Source organism: Quercus lobata, chromosome 11 (assembly GCF_001633185.2).
Source record: "Quercus lobata isolate SW786 chromosome 11, ValleyOak3.0 Primary Assembly, whole genome shotgun sequence".
Taxonomy (NCBI): Eukaryota; Viridiplantae; Streptophyta; class Magnoliopsida; order Fagales; family Fagaceae; genus Quercus; species Quercus lobata.
This window is the reverse complement of record NC_044914.1, coordinates 18,277,317-18,298,746: the sequence shown is the minus strand read 5'-3', so window position 1 is coordinate 18,298,746 and position 21,430 is coordinate 18,277,317. Positions and strand designations below refer to the sequence as shown.

Genomic DNA, 21,430 nt, shown 5'->3' with positions numbered 1-21,430 from the left:
TTTACAATGAGATCCAAACACCAAAACAAAAAGATGAACCTCATTTATAAACACAAAATTTATTTGCAAATACAATAACTAAAAGCTAACATGGCTAATATAGCCTAACATACAAACTAATGCAAGGATAAATGAGCTTCTGAAGAGCATTTACAACTCCAAATGAAAACAACTATACCAAAACCATATAAACAATTCACATCAGAACCAATTCCTCCAAGTTAGCAGCAAGCCTACAACTAAATACTACTAATACAATCTTGCCCACAACCAAATACCACTAATACAATCTTTATTCAAAACTTTGGGACATCAATCTTTGCAGCATCAATAACAACGTTCAAATGAAAAAATCATGGAACCCAGCAACAAAAAGACTCACAATCACAATCTTCCCCACATTACAAATTGAAAAGAACTTAAAACACTTTTATGCCTTCATCTCATCAATCACGTCCCTGTTAAGATCGAATGGGCATGGGTCTTAAAACCTAAATTACAAAATTCCCATGTCCCCACTAGATCAAGTACAAAACTGGCCATTGTGGAGCTTGTGGCCCTTGGCCCTATCTTTGCCTCTCGATAAAGAACATGCAACCCAAACCTTCTCACGTCCCCACCAGGTCTGAATCCACACACCGCCATGGAACTTGTTGGCTTTCCTTTCGACCCTCCACTGACTGTCACCGCTAGAGTTCTTGTGGTGATGGAGATGGTTATGGGTGAAAACAGCAGCCTTCCATGGGCAAAACTTCTGGAAATTTCAGTTTCATACGAAGAAAGAAGGGAAATTTCTTCTCTGGAGAGATACTGGGGAAATAGAGTTAAAGTGAGAGAGGAAGAAGGAGGCAGATAATGTTAAGGGTTTGAGAAAAATTTTGAATCACTGTTTAGTTGATTTTGGGTTAAATCTAGCTGTGTTCGAATTAGTTTTAACCTTGGTTTGATTTGCTAACAATAGTTAAGTTAATGGGTAAGTGATGATGTGGAGCTGAGTTTAAAAAAATGGTTAGGTGGCATTTTCTTATTGGGTGGCAATACCTGGGAAGACCACATCAGTAGTCCTCTAGGAGGTCTCAATAATTTCTCTAACCTTTGATATATACACGCTTTCTCAAATGTCAACTCAATCAAAATGATTGAATATGCATGCCTACATCCAATCTTACACAAATTTTTGTTGCAATGACAGAGTCTAAATTAATGAGAGCAACCTTATGATCCTCATCTAAGCCATCTTCATTATGTTTTCTTTGTTTATCAAATCCAAACATCATCATACAAGATGATGAAGTGAGCTCTGATACTATAAGAATAGAGATATTATATAAAGTGAATCTTATGCTCCCACACACTCAACATTGGGAGTTGCTTTCATATATATAATCAGATTAGTTATATATGATAAGATGTTTAAATAAGAAAGAATACATTTGAAATACAAATTGTAGATGAGATATGAAAGTGCTCTGGCTTATCTTGAATAGTTCTTATCTATTGCAATATTTGAATTTGAATTAATCTGATTTGCTGTTGTGTTTGATTCCTTATCAGATTGGTATGCTTCAATATCCCCCCGCAAGCTCAACGAGGAAGGATACATATGGAGCTTGGAAACAAGCCAGTGGAAACGAGATGAAACAAGCGGTTTGGTGAAGACATCCGTTAATTAATCCTTGCCAAAAATAAACCGGACATCCAAGGCCTTAGTAGCAACTTTATCTCGAACAAAATAGAAATTAATTTCCACATGCTTGGTTCTTGCAAGAAAGATTGGATTAGTAGTGAGATATGTTGCACTGATATTGTCACACCATGGCCGAGGAGGATGGGATTGATGGAGACCAAGATCACGCAACAAAAACTGGAGCCAGAGCAATTCAACAGTGGTATTAGAAATAGCCTTGTATTCAGCCTCTGTGCTCGATCGGGCCACAGTAGGCTACTTCTTAGAGCTCCAAGAAATCAAGTTGTCACTAAGATAAACACAAAAGCCACTAGTGGACATCATCTGGACATCTAGCCCAATCAGCATCGGAAAAGGCACCAAGGTGAGTGGATGCAAAGCGTTTTAGTAAGAGACCATGAGAGATAGTATGCTTAAGATACCTTAGAATTCTCTTTACTACTTGCCAGTGAGTGGTAGTTGGTCTGTGCATAAATTAACAAACACGATTAATTGCAAATGACAAATCTGGTCGAGTGATTGAAAGATATTGTAGAGAGCCAATAGTGCTACGAAATAGAGTAAGATCAGGAAAGATAGCACCATCAAATGCAGAAAGTGGCTTGGCATTTGACATTGGAGAGGAAATTGGCTTGGCATGCAACATATTTGTGCAGTTAAGAAGATCAATGATGTAATGGCGTTGAGATAACAAAACATCATTTGGATACTTCAGAACTTCAACGTTATGAAAAAAATTTAACTCACCAAGATCTTTAACAGCAAAATCTCACTGGAGGAGATTGAGAAGATCATCAATTGCCAAATGATTTAAGTTGGTGATAATGATATCATCCACGTATATGAGTACATACATAGTAAGAGAATTTGAGAGGAAAGTGAAGAGGGATGAGTCAACTCTAGAGGCAATAAAGCCAAACTCCAACAATTTGCCACTCAAGAGCGAAAACCATGCACATGGCTCTTGTTTGAGAACGTAGATGGCCTTGTTCAACTTGCATATGTGGTTAGGCAGGGATGGGTGATGAAAACCCAGAGGTTGGAGCACGTATACTTCTTCAGATAAGTTGCTGTGAAGAAATGCAATTTGAATGTCAATTTGGCGCATAGACCAACCAGCTGAGACAGCAAGTGAGAGAACAACTCGAATAGATGTGGGTTTGACAATGGGACTAAAAGTTTCACTAAAATCAATCCCGGCTTGTTGGTGAAATCCTTTGGCTACAAGGCGAGCCTTATAACACTCAATTGTGCCAACAGCACTCCTTTTGATTCGAAAAACTCATATACAACCCACTATATTATGAGCTCTTGAAGAAAGAATAAGACTCCCAGTATTATTTTTCAACAAGGCATTAAGCTCTGCTTCCATAGTAATGCGCCACTTTGGAAATTTTGCTACTATAGAATAACAAGTGGGCTCAAATGGAGACATCAAAGACATTAGAGCTCAAGGAACTGGGTATTGTATAACACCATCATGAAATTGTTTCGGCTTGGTGATCAAATTCTGTGATCAAGTCACCATTGGATGAGTACAAAGTGGAGCTAAAACAGAGGGCTGAACTGATGAAGGTTTAGTGCGATTTGATGAGCTGTTGGTTGGAGAAGTATCACTGATCCTGGCATGATCAGAACATGACAGACTAGTATTGTTGGTGTGAGAGTTGAGATGTGAAGTAGGAGAGGTATTAGTGCAAAGATGTAAGTGGGACAGTAATAGAAAGTGGAATGACAACAGAAGTAGGTGAAAGTAGTTTATTGGCAAAGGGTGATAGGCCAAGAATATATTGATCCATTGTGATGAATTAACCACTTAATTAGCCAAGTTAATTAATTAATTAATTCAATTAGCATGCAATAAGCGTGGTAGCACAAACAAATCACCAACTAAGTTAAAGTGCAGTGGAAAATAAATTGACATGGTGATTTGTTTACAAATGGGGAAGGAAAACCTATTCGGAAAAAACCCTATCGTGTGATTTTAAGGTCACCACTCCCGAGAATTCTCTATTATCACAACAAGCGGTTATAAGTAAAGGAATCTTCCCTTTCAATGCACGACTCCCAGTACATGACTAACCAATTTGATGCACGGATCCTAGTACGCAGCTTGCTCACCAACTTGAGAAGGATGTTGGCTGCAAAGTTCTTCAATTCATCAACACGATGAAGATCACGAAACTCCTTAGTTACAAAACTCTACGGTGTACAAACACAGCAGTTTCTTGAATAGAAAGATGAACTAGGGCATATGTCTACAATTCACAATATGCTTGTGAAAAACTTTTGCATTGAGTTGCATCAGCTGTGACGGCCCTTAAAACAATCCTTATATATGTTTAAGGTTGTGACAAAAGAAAGCCCAAACATCAATTCACAGATTGGAGTGAAATCAGATCTAAAAAACTGATTTTCATAAACCTCAACAGATACCCTATCTATCGAGAAGTTGTTGAGCATCGAGCAAAACAACCTTTTAAACCTCGATGGATACTAACTGTCGAGATTTAAAATCCAACACTTCTTTACTTAATTCTTGGATAGACTTGCATGGCTTTAACACTTGAACTTGAAACATTATTCCTTGAAGTATTAAACACATCCTAGATCTACCCAATTACAAGTAAAGTACGTTTTGTCAAAGGATTAGCCAATTTTATATTGACATATGTTCCTAGCATGATTCACATATGTCCTAACAAAAGGAAAAGTAAATTCATCAAAGTGCACATCACATGATATATACATGCAACTAGTGGGTATATGTAAACATTTGTAACCTTTATGATGTGAACTATGGCCAAGAAAAATGAATTAAAGAGAATGAAATTGCAACTTGTTATTATTGTAGGGACAAAGATGAGGGTAACATGCACACTCGAAAACCTTTAAAAATTTGTAGCCAGGTTCTTGATGAAACAATTTGTGAAAAGGTGATTGGTGACCCGGATTAGGAGTGGGCATGTGATTAATGAGATAACAAGCTGTAAGACAAGCATCATCCCAAAAAGAGGTAGGAAGAGAACTGTGTGCAAGTAAAGCAAGGGCAGTTTCAATAATATGATGATGTTTTCTTTCATCACAACCATTTTGTTGATGAGTATGTGGGCATGAAACACGATGAGTGATGCCAATTTTTTTAAACAAAGTGTTTAAAGATTTAAATTCACCTCCCCAATCAGTTTGAACACTGAGAATTTTATCATTAAAGTGACGTTCAACTTGACTTCGAAATTGCTTAAAAACATGAAAAACATCAGATTTTGCTTGAATGGGATACAACCAAGTGAATCGACTATAGGCATTAACAAAAGAGATATAATATTCATTACCTGAAAAGGAAACAGTTGGGGATGGATCCCATACATCCCCAACAAAGGTAGAAGAATTGAAAGACAACTGATGACTTTTGGCTTGAGAGCATGTTGAACACATTGCTAAAGTTTTATTTGCAAAAACTGGAAGTTGAAACTTGGATAACACTTGACGAACAATACGAAAGTTGGGATGTCCCAAACAATGGTGCCAATTTGCAGCAGATGTTCTTTCTCCAAGCAAAGCATGTGGTGAAGTGGTTGGAGATGAACGTGAAAAGAGAGGATATAGCCTATGCCTAAGAGGTCCGCAGTGGAGGATTTTCCCAGTTGTGAGAACCTTAATCAAAAAGAAGTTAGCATAGAACTTAAAAAATACAGAATTATCCCTAGCAAATTAACTAACAAAGAGAATATTTTTGCAAGCATTGGGAACATATAGAACTTGTTTTAAAGAAAATGAGTGATTAGGTGTAGAGAGAGATGCATTTCCAATATGTGAAATAGGCAAACCTTGACCATTGTCAATTGTGATCTGATCAGTGCCAGAATATGCTTCAGAGCTCACATTGAGATTAGAGAAATCTGGTGTAAGATGATGTGAGGCACTGGTACAAGGATACCAATTGTCATCTTGAATGGCAAATGGTGAGGAATAAAAAGCTTGGGCAGTTGAGGAGCCACGACCACATCCTCTTATGCCTCGACCATTTTGATTTGAAAAAGATCCATGTCCATAGGAACCACGACCACCACAACCACGATTTGTGGTATTCCAAGTTGCCATATTGGTAGTTGAGAATGCTAACTCCGCAGCAGATTGCTGCTGTTCCAAGCATTGCTCATGAGCAAGGAGATACCCATATAATTCATCAAGAGAAAGAGGGTCCACCCAAGTGGTGACAGAAGTGACAAATGGGTTGTATTCAGTTCTTAAGCCATCAAGAATATAGGAGCTCATTTCAATATCTAAGAGAGCTTGTCCAATTGTAGCGAGCGTGTCTCCAAGACTATGCATTCTCTGAAAATAATCAGTCACATTTGAGTTACCTTTCTTTGAGGTAGCTAACTGGTATTGGATTTGCATCACACAAGCTTGAGATTGGGAGATGAACATACATTCAAGAGCCACCCATAGAGTGTGAGAGGTATTGCAGCCAAGAACTTGAGATAGAATGGACTCTGAGAGGGATGCAATCAATGTGCTGAGAATAAGTTGATCTTGTTGTGACCAAGCAACATATTTAGGATTTGGAATAAGAATAGGCTGATTTGATCCTGTGACAGGATTAGAAATAGTGGAAGAAGGCACTGTTTTGGATTCATCAATATAGCCAAATAAGTTTTGAGCATTGAGATGAGTAACAACTTAGTATTTCCAAAGAAGATAATTGTCCTTGGTGAGAGTAAGGCGAATTGGATGATTTGGTAGTGTTTGAATAGGGAGAGAGAGAATGGTGACATTGGAGGAGTTGGTTTGATTTGTGGAGGAGTTGGAATTAGAGGAACTCATGATGTTAGTCGTAAAAGCTCTGATACCATATAAGAACAAAGATATTATATGAAGTGAATCTTATGCTCCCATACACACAACATTGGGAGTTGCTTTCATATATATAATCAGATTAGTTACATAGAATAAGATGTTTGAATACAAAAGAATACATTTGAAATACAAATTGTAGATGAGATAGAAAAGTATATGAGATATGAAAGTGCTCTGCCTTATTTTGAACTATTCTTATCTACTGCAATATTTGAATTTGAATTAATATGACCTGCTGCAATATTTGATTCCTTATCAAATTGGTATGCTTCAATAGATACCCATTGTTAGGAAGAAATCATACATCTTACTCATGAAATACACAACAGAAAATAATGTAGATCTACTTCATATGATGTATAAACTCATTGTTGACACTTCATTTTGCAACCCACATTTAACCTCACTTGGAGGATAAAAGGGTAATTTTTCCTTGGAAATATATATCTTGATTTTGGTCATTAAATTCTTAATCTCATTTCACCAAAATGATTTTAATGTTGTAACGATCAAATCGATTGGTCATAAGCCCTAATTGAACCATCAAATTGAAAGTTATCATCAAATCAAGTTTTAATGGCTGAGATGCACCATCACAAATTGAGTCCGACTATATGTGATTATGAATAATTAATTTCAATTGGTTATAAGTATAATCAATTTGAGATCAATGATGTGTCATAATTTGATTGGTTAGGACTACATTTTATGGTAGGATTACACACACCTGATTAACTATTTTATGGTAGAATTACACATACCTGATTAACTAGATAGTTAAACATTAATTATTCAATGAGTAATTTGTGCAATTATTTTTTAATTAGAGTAAATTTGGAACCAATTAAGTCTGAAATGGGAGTAATTGGAGTCATTTAATGTTAATTGGGAGCTAATTTGGGACCTATTAATGTTAATTGTGCTAAAATAATTTTCTAACAAATGACCTCTATTCACCATTTCATTGATATCTCTCAGAATATTTTGAATCTGTGAATGAAGTTAATTTTCCCAGAAACTAGACATCCGGGGCTTCAATTTGAGCACAAGAACGAGACAATTTCGATCAGAATTGAGTCAGATATGATTTTTCGAAGTTAGCTCTATAGGCTGTTATAGCAGCTACGAGAAAACCAAATTTTAACTTGCTCCTCACTCTCACCAATCTCCATATTTAATGCACCAGATTTCCCCAAATGCTAAAATGAGGTCTAGATTCATGATTCTTTGTCAACCCTCATTAAATGACCTTCTATTCATATTTCCTCCACCACTACTATATAAACCCCTCATTTACTTCATTCCAACACCAAAAAAAAAAAAAAAAAAAAAAAACCCATCTCTTCTCCTCTCTTGAGTTCTAGGAAGTTGAGTGGTCTTATCATATCTTGGTCTTCCTAAGACTCAAGGTATTAAGTGAGACTCACTCTCCCTCTCCTGACTCTTCTTTTCCTCCACCCTTAGGACCTCCTTCAAGAGTCTCCTCCTCCACCATATGAATCTTGCATGAAGGTATAATCAATTTCCCTAATTGTTTGTTGTGCTGCTATGATGAGAGTTTAAGATTAAAGCATGATAATAATCATTTAAATTCCTTTGAATATGTTTGAATGTTCTTAATTGTTCTTATATGTTCTTCACATGTTCTTGATTGTTCATCACATATTCATGCATGACACTAGTTTTGATCTGAAATCCATATCAAAAACATGAAAAAGATGTTTGTTTAATAATTCTTTCAATTCCTTGAATCTAGGATATCAACATCCACACACATTCACTAGAATTTATTTTTCAATCCAAATACAATACTTAATAAATTGACTTAAGGTTTATCACATGCACACACATTAAATTCAACATGTAAATTGATTGACATATTGATTGATATGATATGAATTTTGGCCACCATAGTCTAGAAGATCGGTTTCACCAAGCAAGGTGGGTGCCTAACACCTTTTCACCTTATAACATAGCTTTCGAACTTAGATCAAAGGTTAGTAGATCAAATGCTTATTCATGTAATTTTTTATTTTTAGATTATAACTAGGAAACAAAGCCATGTACTTTATCTTAGATTGTATCTAGAACCAAAGCCATGTAATTTCCTATGATCAATGTAAATTCAATTTCAAATAAATAAAATAAAGAATTTTTCAATTTTGGTTTTCTTATTTATTCCAATAATTAAATAAGTGGTGACTCCATTGTAAAACCCTTAATCTAAAGGGAAAATATAACTAGTCAAACCTCCATTTTGAGAGGCAACAACACGACTCCATCCATTCACGTGGGTTTGGCCCAACATCCTATAAAAACAGGCCGAGGGCGCAGTCTCTCACACTCATGTTCCTCATAAATATAAAATTATGGTTCAAAAGAAAACATAAATTGATGCTCAAGATCAAAAGTTTTGGTGTTATTTATTTATTTTTAAAAATCCAGGAACTTAATCGTCATGAAAACTCCTTGATCTTCAACTCAATAACTTTTCACTTGACCAAGAGTGTGGACTCTTATTCATAATCCAAACCCTAGCTATGTGGTGTCGAGAAAGAAAGAGAAAAACTATTTTTTCTCCTTTTCTTTTTCAGTCGTGTAGCCTATCATCAAATATATAGTTAGTACTTTTACGTGATATTTGGTACAAGGGAATCCACATTATTCCAGGCATTCATATTCCCAGAAATGTGATGACGGGCAATCTGAATGTCGTGATATTTGGTACAAGGGAATCCACATTATTCCAGGCATTCATATTCCCAGAAATGTGATGACGGGCAATCTGAATGTCTAAAAATGTAACTTTTCCTATGTTTGGTTTGATTTTGAATCTAATAAAAAATCCTTAAATTATGATATTTTTGTATTTGGTTTATTTCTAAGAATTTTATAAGAATGATTTATTTTTCCTAAAATACCATTTGATTCATAAATACAAAATCAGGTCTCTTTTTTTTTTTTTTTTTTTAAATCTTCCTCCAAATAAATTATGAGAAACAAAATGAAAACTATAAAATCATGGAAAATTCAAAAAAAAAAAAAAACCTATAATATAAAATTTTTTAAATGACATATTATAAAAAATAATTAGTTAAATTGTTAATTTATAATAATAATATTTTTATTTTCCTTCTATTAGTTTAAGGGTAGAGAAAATAGGTAAAATTATCATTTTATACAAAATGTAACATTATCCAGGGATAGGAATGTGAATATCCACATTTTTAAAAGGGAATGTGGATACCCACATAGCTCATTTAGTAGCTATGTTACACCTCCCTAATCCCTACTAAATAACCAAGTGGCATTTTTAAACTTTTCCATCACAAACTTGATGAATCAAAAAGCAGCAGCCAGCAATATACTACTTCCCCAATCTCATCATGGTTAGCGCTTCATCAAAATATTGCTTAATAATCACAAACTTGTCGAGTTGATTAAGAAGCAAGCAACTCAAAAGATGATCCAAGAAGTTGAATGGCAAATATGAAATTCTAGATCTCTATGGTCTCTCACAATTATTTACCATCTTCACAGACGAACCCAACCCAAACTTTGGCTTCACTTCTAACTTCTTTGAGCCACCACCAAGCACATCACTTTCCTACTTCCAAGCATGGTTTTAAAAACCGAACCGGACAAAGAACCGTTTTTTTAGAATTTCCGGTTCAACCCCGGTTTTTGACCGGTTTTTGGCCGGTTTTCCGGTTGTTGACCGGTTGTTGACCGGTTTTTTGGGTTTTAACCGGACCGGATTGGCTTCCGGTTCCCGGTCGGACCGGCCGGTCCGGTCCGGTTTTTAAAACAGTGCTTCCAAGATCAAGCTCAACCTATTACATGTTTCAACGATTAAGAAGTATTCTTGGAATTAAAATCAAATACATGTGATTGTGAATGATTAATTAGTCTCAAAATCATAGTTAGTAAAATACAGTACGTGTTTAATACAGTAAATATATGGACGGGAATAATTCAGTATATTTTTAAAAATTATGTTTTAAAAATTCGGCATAAAATACGAAAACAAAAAAAAAATGGTATGTATATAGTACGAGTATGTTACGTTTATCTTTAAAAAAACTGTAACAAAAAAACGGAGACATTTACTCTTTTTTTCAAATAAATAGAATAATCTTTGTATCATGACCTTTACGTCTAGTCATATGTGATTAAATCAAGGGAATCAATGCCGTACTAGAGGCTATACCGATTTGGCCAATGATACGATATATTTTGGGTACCGGTCAATACCGGTGTACCGTTTCAGGTTTATCGCTATTATTTTATATTTATATATATATATATAGACATACTTATTATTTATTTAGAATTATTTATAAATCTATATAAGAATCCTTAAATTTATAATAGCATATTTCTCTAAATTAATTGCTTACTTTTAATATGATTATTTCTTGCTCAAATATCAACCCATTAATATAACCTGATATATTAGATTGTAATAATAATAACTGTCTAGCTAAAAAAGCAGTTTTATCTGCAGGTTTTGAGGTTTGGGTAGAAGACTTACCCGAAGACGTGGATGTTGTTTTCCAGTCGGATCTTCCTTGAGTTGGGTTTTTGTTTCGTTGTTTTTTGTAGTTCGTTTTTTTATTAATAAAATTTCGCTTACCTTTTTCTCAAAAAAAAAAAAAAAGATTGTAGTAATAATAAAAAGATAAAAAGGATGATATTAATTATTAAAAAAATTAAAATTAAAATTGCTTACCAAATGTGAGTGGCAGCCAGCCTCAAAGTCAAGTATATTTGAAATTTGAACTCATTAGAGTTCACGTGGGTGTCAGAACTTACACAAAACAAGAGCCACACACACACAACTAAAACTCACACAAAACAATTAAACAAGAGCCACACACTGATTCTCAAAAAAAAAAAAAAAAAAAAAAAAAAAAAAAAACAAGAGCCACACACAACTAAAACAGAAGGCACGAGAAGAACAGTCTTGGTCAAAACTGAACAAGAAGAAGAAGAAGAAGAAAAAAGAGCAGCGGCTGGATAAAACAGAAGGAGGAAGGCTGGGGGAATGGCCGACAACATGGGAAAATAACCAGTGAAGATGGCATCGTGAGCTTTCTGCTGCTAACTTTTTCCATTTTCTTCAAGTTTTTAGTACCGCCCGGTATCCATTTTTCGGCCAAGATGTCCAATATTCGGCGGTACGTCCAGTATAGTCCAGTAAGGACCGGTATTTTAAGCAGTACGAATCATGGGTGTTTCTGTACCGGTTCACCTGCCGGTACGATAAATTCCGGCCGTACCGGCCGGTACGGTACGGAATTGACTCCATTGGATTAAATCCAAAATCTCTAACAAATTTCTTTTAGAGTGATACTATATATACTACAAATTTTATTATATAAATCTTATGTTAATATGTCATTCATAAAAGATAATTTAAGCACTCATTTTGTGTTAAAATGAAGCCAATTATATTCATTATCATATCAATTTATAATTTATATATGTCATAATTTTAGCATTTTTTACGAACTAAGCTGTGATTATCTTAGTGTTGCTAGAATAAGGCATAGACTCAATAGCAACAAACAAAATTGGGATGTGTTTTTTCGCAACTTTTTTTTTTTTTGGGTTTATAATATTAGGAAAAGTAAGTTCACAATCATTTCACAACAAATTCTACAAGGCAAATTGTTATTGATTATAATTTGGGTCATCCATTAACATTACTTTTTTACCCACCAGTTATAATAGGCTACCTAAAATTTGTTGTGAAATTTTTGTAAAAATTTTGTGAACATATCATTTACTTATATTTTTAGTAAATTAAATTATATACATGACACTTTTTTATTATTTAAAAAAAAATGACTCTTGTATTTGATAGGAATTCGTTTCCTTTAGTTGTATTATACATGTGTTTAACTTTGAACTTTTATGTCACTGCCAAATTAACAGCCATCAAGTTTTATAACTTTTATCTTTTACGCGCTCTCAGTTGGTAAGGGTTAATTTAGAGCATTTATTATACTTTGAGATTACTACATTTTTCAATCATAAAAAAAAAAAAAAAACCTAGGGGTGTGATGGAAAATTATTTCACCACACATAATACTCATCACACCCCTAGGCTTTTTTGTAATTGGAAAATGTAATAATCTCAAAGTATAATAAATGCTCTAAATTAATCCTTACCCACAAATTAGAAGAGCCTCTGAGCACACGGATAAATGCGTGCTCAGAGGCTAGTATATTTATAACAGTTGTCAAGTTTTGTTCAATTCTAAAATATACTGTTTTAATCCTAAAATTTAGCCATATACTACACGTCCATAACAAAAACTCAAAAACTCTGAGATTTAAAATTTAGTAACTACCATTTTTTTTCTTTTACAATAAAAGCTCAAATTTTGGTTGTTTTGATTTTTTATTTTTTTGGTTAAAGGAAAGGTTCCAGGATGCTTAAAAAGAGCTTAAATCCTAAAATTTAGATCAATGCTGCATCCACGTTTTTTTTTTTTTTTCCTTTTAGGTGGTGTTGTTCCCTTTTTCTTTTCTTTTTTTTATTAGAGGAAAGGCTCACAGTTATCAATTTTTGTTTAATTCAAAATTTTAGTTTTTTAATCCTAAATGTTAGCCACTTGCTACACATCCATAACAAAATTTAAAAAGAGCTTAAATTTAAAATTTATCAACTACCTTTAAATTGAGAAAATGTACATAACATTTTTGATGGAGTAGTAAATTAATAATTATAAAAAAAATATATAAATTGAATTTCACATAGAATTATACAAATGATAAATATAGTTTATGTTACAAAAGAAATTTTTTTACAACAATTTCTTAGATAACAACCACTTCATGTGAGGTTTGAATCTCACCCGAACTTATCTAATATTCCATTCCAATGCTTCCTCAATGCAACCCAATAAATTTGTGCATACGTCAACCCGACTTATCAAAGAATTTTGGAACTTTTTCATAAGACCCAATATTTTATTTTAATCCTTATATACATTAGCATATGTTACATCTTCTTTCTCAAAATAAAAATGATATTAAATATAGGAAATGGACAAAGCAGAAGTTTGCAAATATCTATATTCTAACCTGGAATCTGATTACAGAAGCCAAAGAGTTCTTAGTGTGTGCAATCTATCTATCAAAAACAGACTCTCAGAGAAGTAACGGCTCCAAGGGGTAAGGTACAAAGACACAAACAGAGGGCTGCAAATTAGTCTATTTAGTAAGAATTTTGTTTTTTTGTTTACAAAGACGTAAACCATTGAATTTTTATATAACTTTGTTTTTAGAATCTAATTTATAATAGCTATGTGAGCAGGTTTACCATACACTCTTCTGCGCTTTGGTTGACCTTAAATCATTCCAAATGTATTCCACTTTCTTTGTTGCACTTCAGGCTCTTCTTCCCTAATTTAGATTGATACCACTCCCGACAGCATGAGTATCTTGAATAGGGAATACATTAAAAGGATTGGTGTATGGAACATCAAACACATCACCCTTATCTTTCAAACCCAACTTATTACTTAAATCTTAAATAAACTTGAACTAATATCTAGCGTCAATTCTTAAATCTTAAATAAACTTGCAGATGCAGTTAACATATTTGTTTTTTTAGAGTTCTTCCATTTTTTTCCCGAAGTACAATACTTTCAATTCAACATATTTGTTTTTTAGAGCTTCATAAGGACTAAGAAATTGTAACAAAGAGAGAAGATGTTAACAATAAAAAGTAAATCTCAACAAATGCACGCTAATAATCAGATAGAAACAACCCAGTTTTGAAATTTTTTCACATCAAGATTTTTTATAGAGAAGCAATTCAACTACACAGTTTGTCACAAAGAAAGAGAGGAAGTGCAAATATTTATAAAAACCGGCTAAGAAACACATCAAAATCATAAAGTAAATACCTAAAATCAATAATTTAATTTTCTCACCTCTATTACTTAGATTTTGTAACAAATTAGCACTGGGGCAATTCACCGAAAACTTACCTCTTTTTCTGTCTTCAAATAAGCAAAGAATTTTAGTTTTGAATTTTGATTGATATACTGCAATCATCTTTTATAGTAGAAAATGGTAGCTTGGTTGGATAATGTTTTGGGAGTTAATTTTTGAAATTAACCCAAAAAAAAAAAAACTGTTATAAAAAAGAGTGGTAACTGTCTATTAAATCGTGGATGAGAAACTAATTGTAAGTGGATAATTCAGGGGAAAAAAATGGAAGTGGGAATGTGGGATAACCGGATAAGGGGATTGAGGGAGAAAACCAAGACATGGATTTAGATGGCTATTAAAAAATAAAGACATGAATTTAGACGGCTATTAAAAAAAAAAAAAAGTTGATTAAAGAAAGAAACTTTCTTTTTAAAATTTCTAAGTAATCGTGTTTTGGTAGGAGTGATTAGAGCAGATTTGAATTCCTATTTTGTAGGAAATGTTTTAGGTAAGACTTAAGAGTAAATGATCCTATTTTGTAGATAGTGTTTTATGTAGAAGTTAAAGATGCATTTTTACCAAGTTTTGTCCCTACTTAAACGTAGGTTATAGGGGTATTTTGGAAAAAAAAAATCCGGTCCAAACAGGTGCAGCCCCTTAAATAGTAGTATAGATCAAAATCACGCGGAAAATTCCGTACATTTGACAATAGTTCAGTAGATTTAAGTTTTTTTAATTATTACGGACATACCCATAAAATACGCGTATTTATTAATAGAGCTCAAAATAAGTATTTATAATTAATTAAGTTTCAAAATTCCATTGGTTTAAACCTAAAGACAAATAATTATTCTTAAAAGTTAGTCTCAAAAATCAATTTCATAATTATGGAAACCTCAAAGAATTTTTTTTTTTTTTTAATTTTAAATCCAATAGATTTGCAAATTGCAATCGATCCAAACCCAAATAGAAATTATTATTATTATTATTATTATTGTTATGTCAGAATAAAAGAAGGGACTTTATTGTAGATAAAGTTGAAACTCAAGTTCACTAGTAGTGAGGGAACCGAATATCACCGATCATATGATTCATTCACCGTTGGCAAATTCAAATACTACTAAAAGCATTTTGTTGTTTGTATGAAAATATCCATATAGGTTTGGTTTCCACGTGAATGAAAAGTGATGGGTCGCCATCCATCCAACGGTCAATCTCTCTCCTACACTACACTACAACATATAAATAAATCCTATCAACTCAAATTCACCAATATGTAGAAAATGATGATAGCATATATGACCGACGACCGACCTTATCAACAGTTTGGTTAATTTACCTCTGCTATGTTCTGCTATATATGCTACCTTCCAAATTCCCCAATCCCCATATTAAACCAAGAATGAAACTTTTTTCCAAATTAGTGGGTCCCAAATATTGCAAAGACAAAATTCACATTGCTCCAAAAGTCCAAATACCCACATATTCTTTTGCATTATTCTGTGTTTGTTACCTTGGTTTTCTAAAGGTTTTATATTTTAACCAAAAATCAAAACTTACTCCTTCACATTCACATATCCGGTCCAGAACTGAACCCGATTCTACAGATGGCGGGAGTTTTTATTAACTGTTATCAACCGGCCCGGTCCAACTGTTTACCTGAAACAGTCAGAAAGCACTGACGGTTAAAAACACAACAAGAAAAGAAAGAAAAATTACCACCCAAATTCCATTTTGCCTTATACTCCGTATTTTTGTCCTGATTCAGATTGGTTGTGTTTTTCTTCACCTTATTCTCTTCTCCTAATAGTAACAGCTAGCTGTCTTCTTGTTTTCTTTTACTCTCTTTTGGGTTTTGAAAAGAATGTCATTGAACCTTTTCAAGCTCTCTACTTTGCTCCATTACCAAAACCAATACCAAATCCAACCCTGTGCCACCAACAAACATGGCTTCCTTACAAGAACTGCTTGCCAAGGAAGGATTTGATCGCAGGAATTTTGGGAAGGCTCCAAAGCCTGTGAAGCCTATCAGAGACAGAGGACAAGTAGATGACTCAATAGCACTGCCCATATACATCTGCCATGACCACCGAAAAACTGCCCATCTCTATGCTACCAAAAAAGGGTCTTCCATATTTTCATCATCTAAAAGGGTGGGTTCGGTGTCAGAGAGATCGAATACTAATAAATCAGTGGCGACAGTGACTGAGAGTTCAAGAGCTGATGAGCCTCCAATTGATGAAGTTGCTATTAAAGCAGTGATTTCCATCCTCAGCGGCTACATTGGCCGGTACGTGAAAGACGTGAATTTCCAGGAAACAATTCGAGACAAGTGCAACTCTTGCTTGGTGAGAAGAAAAAAGGAACCAGATAATGGGATTTTCGCAAACATGGAACTTGTTATCGACAACATTGACAAGTTGGTAGTTGAACAAGGGACTAGGAAGGAGCTAAGCATGAAGACACTAAGGAACTCCATTCGGCTTCTAAGTGTTGTTGATTCCTTTAATTCTAAAAAGACTAAGAATGGTTCAACATGTGGAATTCCCAATTCTCATATCTCTGCAGTTGCTCAGCTTTTATTAGCAATTCTCTACAAGCTTGAGAAAAATGATAGGATTTGTGCTAGGCACCTACTTCAAGTTTTTTGTGATTCTCCATTTCTAGCTCGAAATGACTTGCTTGCTGATCTTTGGGAGCATTTCTTTCTTCCCCACCTTCTCCATCTTAAGATCTGGTACACTAAGGAGCTTGAAACTATTTCAAACTCCAACTATATAGATAAGGAGAGGAAAGTGAAGGCCCTGAGCAAGGTGTACAATGACCAAATGGATAAGGGGACTATTGAGTTTGCTCTGTACTATAAAGGGTGGCTTAAAGTTGGGGTTAAAGCCCCTCCTGTTCCTACTGTGCATTTGCCATCAAAACCCAGTTATGGATCATCAAGTAGGAGATCCTCAGATTCTTACACTTTGCAGTCTCCCATGAACAACTTGTAAGTCTATAAACAATATAATTTGTTGAAAATTTAATCCCCAAATTTTTTTTTTTTGACATTTGGTTTATGTGCTAATTGTGAATTTTGCTTTATGGTTGCCTAAATCATAAAAGATACCGAGCTGTATTTGGGACCTCACTTGAGCGAAAATCTATGGACCACAGTGATCAAAATGGAGCTTCAATCAATATGTGGCATTTAGAGGAAAAGGATAAACTATGTACAGATGAAGATAGCTATAACTGCAGTTTTGTTTATGTGGGTATTTCTCTTTACATTATATTAAAGTCAGTTTTTTTTTTTTGGCTTTTGCTTTTTCTGTTATATGAAAAAGTGACTGTTGCATTGCAGATGATCGTCTTTTTTCTGACTTGTACAGAAAGGATATGGGACTCATCGAAGGTCATCAAGCCAAAACAATAGAGATTCGAGAGCTGAATCATGGCCTGAAACACAAAAATCAGACTATTTCCAGATCTTTACCTGCCGAAGTCAGCCAAAAGAGTGCTTAGTGAAAGGCGACCTTGCAGCCAAGAATCGTTTAGTCAGAAAGGAAGAGAATGCCAATTCAAGTGAGTTAATCAGAGCTATTAATACTGTTTGCTTCTCAGATATTCTTAGCGAATGTGAATTTGCAATTCGAATAATCTCCAAAGCGTGGTTGGACTCACATGGTGATCCCGCCATTGAAGTTGCATTATCAGAAGCATCCATTATTGAGGGGATGCTAGAGGTTTTGTCTGCTTCTGATGATGATGAAATTTTAGAGTTAATAATATCAATTTTAGCAGAATTTGTAGGGACGAATGACGTGATTAGGCAGATTATACTGAATTTGGATCCACAGCTAGAAATCTTCATGAGACTTCTGAGAAGCACTTCTCTGTTTCTAAAAGCCGCTGTTCTGCTTTATTTAGCAAAGCCAAAGGCAAAACAGATGATATCAGTTCACTGGGTGCCATTATTCCTTCGAGTGTTAGAGTTTGGAGATCAGTTGCAGACCCTCTTCACAGTACAGTGCAGTCCTCAAGCAGCAGCAATTTACTTTATAGACCAACTTCTGACAGGTTTTGATGAAGATAGGAACTTAGAGAATGCTAGACAAGTGGTTTCTCTTGGGGGATTGAATCTGCTGGCACAACAAATTGAGAGAGGGGATACTCATGAAAGGACCAATGCTGCTTTGATCATGTCCTGTTGCATTCAAGCTGATGGCAGCTGTAGAAATTTCTTGGCTGAAAATTTGAACAAGGCTTCTCTTCTTGAACTTATTGTCCTTGAGAACTGCAAGAATTCTAATAGCCATGCTTTTTCTTTACTAACCGAGTTACTCTGCCTTAATAGGTATGAACTTTTACCTATTACATTCTCTTCTATAAGCTCAATCCATATTATATTAATTCAAGAAATTCTTACCAGAAGAACACAGATAATAGAATTCTTATGTGGACTAAAAGAAGGATGGAGTGGCTTGAACACCATGCACATTTTATTAGCCCGTCTCCACAGAGCACCAGAAGAAGAATACCCACTGGTTGCAGCAATCTTATTGCAGCTTGATCTTCTGGTAATTCCATATAATTTCTTTCTTGTTTTTTTATTTTTATTCAGTCAGATAATTTTTTAATGGTTGCTGAGAAATCTTTAAAAAAAAAAAGGAGTTATCATATTTCTGACTCCTTAATTCCTCAAATTTCTCAGCGAGCAAACAGACCAATTGTATAAAATCTGGTTGTGCATTCTAGAGCAATCACCATAACAAATTGCACAAACATTGCAGGGTAATACTATGAAGTGCAGTGTATACAGAGAAGAAGCAGTTGAGGCAATCATAACAGCTTTAAGTTGTCAAATATGTCACGAAAATGTTCAAGAACAATCAGCAAGAGCTCTTCTTATGTTGGCAGGCCGGTTTTCTTATACTGGAGAGGCATCAGCGGAAAAATGGCTTTTACAACAAGCAGGTTTCCATGAGAGTTCAGGGGACTCATTTCATAGCAAGGAAATTGTCATAGATGGTTTCATGCACTCAGTAAGCTTACAATTACATTACATGAGCAATATAGAATTAATCAGGAAGAAACTAGATAAATGACAGAAATTTCTTTTTGCTGTAAGAATGGGGTTTTGACTACTCCCCCTGCTAATTATAAATCTGATCTTCACCACTCTTTTCTAATGAATTATTCGTTACGTGGTCTTTATTACATTACTAGGATGAAGAGGAAGAAGCAACAGAAAACTGGCAAAGGAAAGCAGCTAGTATGTTGTTCAACAGTGGGAACAAGAGATTGTTAGTCGCCCTTTCAGATTGCATAGCCAATGGCATCCCAAGGTTAGCACGAGCAAGTATGATTACTGTTACTTGGATGACCAGCCTTCTCCATTCAGTTGGAGATGAAAATTTGCGGTCTATGGCATGCTCAATTCTCACGCCACAGTTGCTAGAATCCTTGAATTATGAAAAAGATCTCGAGGAAAGAGTGCTGGCTTCATACTCACTACTGAGTCTCATGAAGAGCTCAGGTATGACATATTTCACATCTTTGAAAGTACTTTTAAGAAGAATGACATAATGGTATCTGTACTCCTTAAAAACGTCTTTCTTCTATGACTAGGGAATTACCAAATGTGTTACTTCTGTATCAGAAACCTTAAGTCATGATCCTTTCTCCTCACTGTAGGGGCAGCTAATTTGGCCAACATGTTTGACTAGCCAAGCAGACAAACTAGTCTTTCATTTCTCCCACATTTTGATTTATATAAAATTTTTATCTGATGCCCCACCCAACAGAGACCCAAGTCCTAGTATCCCTTCTAAATGGTGATTCAACATAGATTCTACATCTGCTAACCAAGCCAATTTTTGAGTAGCTTTACTGTTGGATCATAAATTTGACTAGATGTCATTACTCTTCCAAGTTTCTTTACAAATGGGCATTAAAATCAATATTTTGATATCTGAGGTTCTGATTAGCTGAGTACCTTCAGTTGGTTGCCTCTCTCATTACTAATTTTTTCACTTTTTCCAAACAGAATGTGTTTCTATGCTCCCATCATTCGACAAAGAGTTGCTCGGCCATCTCCATAATCTTTCCCTGGTGACATGGACAGCTAGTGAGCTTATGTCAATCATCCCAAGTAGCTCGAGACATTAGTATTGGCCGATTACAGAAATGCAAGCAAATCATCAAATATTAAACTGCCCTCTTCTGGACATCCACCAATGTCTGAATCTCTCTATCTCTTCGTTAAGAAAAAATGTATGTGGAGAAGATTATGAGGGTTGTGTGGTAGTGTGTGCAGTATATTTCCACATTAGGATTATCTTTTTTCCTTTTCCTCCATTTTTGTATACTGGAGCCTATCTTAGAAAAAATTACATACTAAAATTATCCAGATAATAGTGAAACTGCACACTCTATTGTCTTTAGATGAAGATGTATTTGAACCATAGGAGCTAGAAGTTGACAATGCACTCATATAGGTGATGTTATTGTTGATGCAATCAAGCAAGGAAGCAGTACCAAATACCAAAAACACTTGTGGAAAGATTCCAAAGTGATCAAAGCTGTAGTTGTACATACTTGTAAAGAACTTAAACGAGACATGGGTGTGATAATATGGTAGAATGACAATGGTCGAATTGTAATTGGCGATGTAATTCCCAAAGAAACTTGTATAATGTTTGTGCTATTGGCCAGGTCCCAGCAGATTGATTAGTAAATATTGCTGTAATATATCATGTTTCTGCTGAATTATATATGTTTTTCTTAAAATAAAATAAAATAAAATCTTTGACTACATACTTTTTAAGGTCATTTACAATCAGTTAGTTAGAATTGAAATCTCTTTGATAGAAAAAACTTTTGATAAGGTCATTTACAATCAGTTAGTTAGAATTGAAATCTAAGATAGAAAAAACAAATATT

General features: G+C 34.5%; 1 protein-coding gene and 1 non-coding gene across 3 annotated transcripts; one reads left to right on the top strand and one right to left on the bottom strand.

Annotated features, from left to right (window-relative positions):
* Positions 1-5,844: 5,844 nt before the first annotated feature.
* Positions 5,845-5,983, bottom strand: LOC115969719. Its single transcript, XR_004087065.1, has one exon. It is a non-coding gene; the product is annotated as a small nucleolar RNA Z247 (small nucleolar RNA).
* A 10,312-nt stretch (positions 5,984-16,295) lies between these two features.
* LOC115968363 (putative E3 ubiquitin-protein ligase LIN) lies at positions 16,296-21,194 on the top strand. 2 transcript variants are annotated; one of them, XM_031087747.1, is made up of 8 exons: positions 16,296-17,495; positions 17,612-17,756; positions 17,878-18,070; positions 18,290-18,842; positions 18,918-19,065; positions 19,279-19,530; positions 19,715-20,024; positions 20,535-21,194. In XM_031087747.1, the coding sequence occupies exons 1-8, from the start codon at positions 16,447-16,449 to the stop codon at positions 20,654-20,656; spliced, it is 2,772 nt and encodes a 923-aa protein (XP_030943607.1). In that variant the 5' UTR covers positions 16,296-16,446; the 3' UTR covers positions 20,657-21,194. The 2 variants fall into 2 exon arrangements, with proteins under 2 accessions (XP_030943607.1, XP_030943606.1); XM_031087746.1 differs by having other exon boundaries at positions 17,878-18,842.
* The last annotated feature ends 236 nt before the right edge of the window (positions 21,195-21,430 follow it).

Bases quoted from the DNA above. Each gene is read 5' to 3' on its own strand.
- LOC115968363 (XM_031087746.1), top strand. From the start codon at position 16,447: ATGGCTTCCTTACAAGAACTGCTTGCCAAGGAAGGATTTGATCGCAGG. The intron at 19,066-19,278 runs GTAATTCCATAT...CAAACATTGCAG, and splicing joins TATTGCAGCTTGATCTTCTG to GGTAATACTATGAAGTGCAG. The intron at 20,025-20,534 runs GTATGACATATT...TTTTCCAAACAG, and splicing joins GAGTCTCATGAAGAGCTCAG to AATGTGTTTCTATGCTCCCA.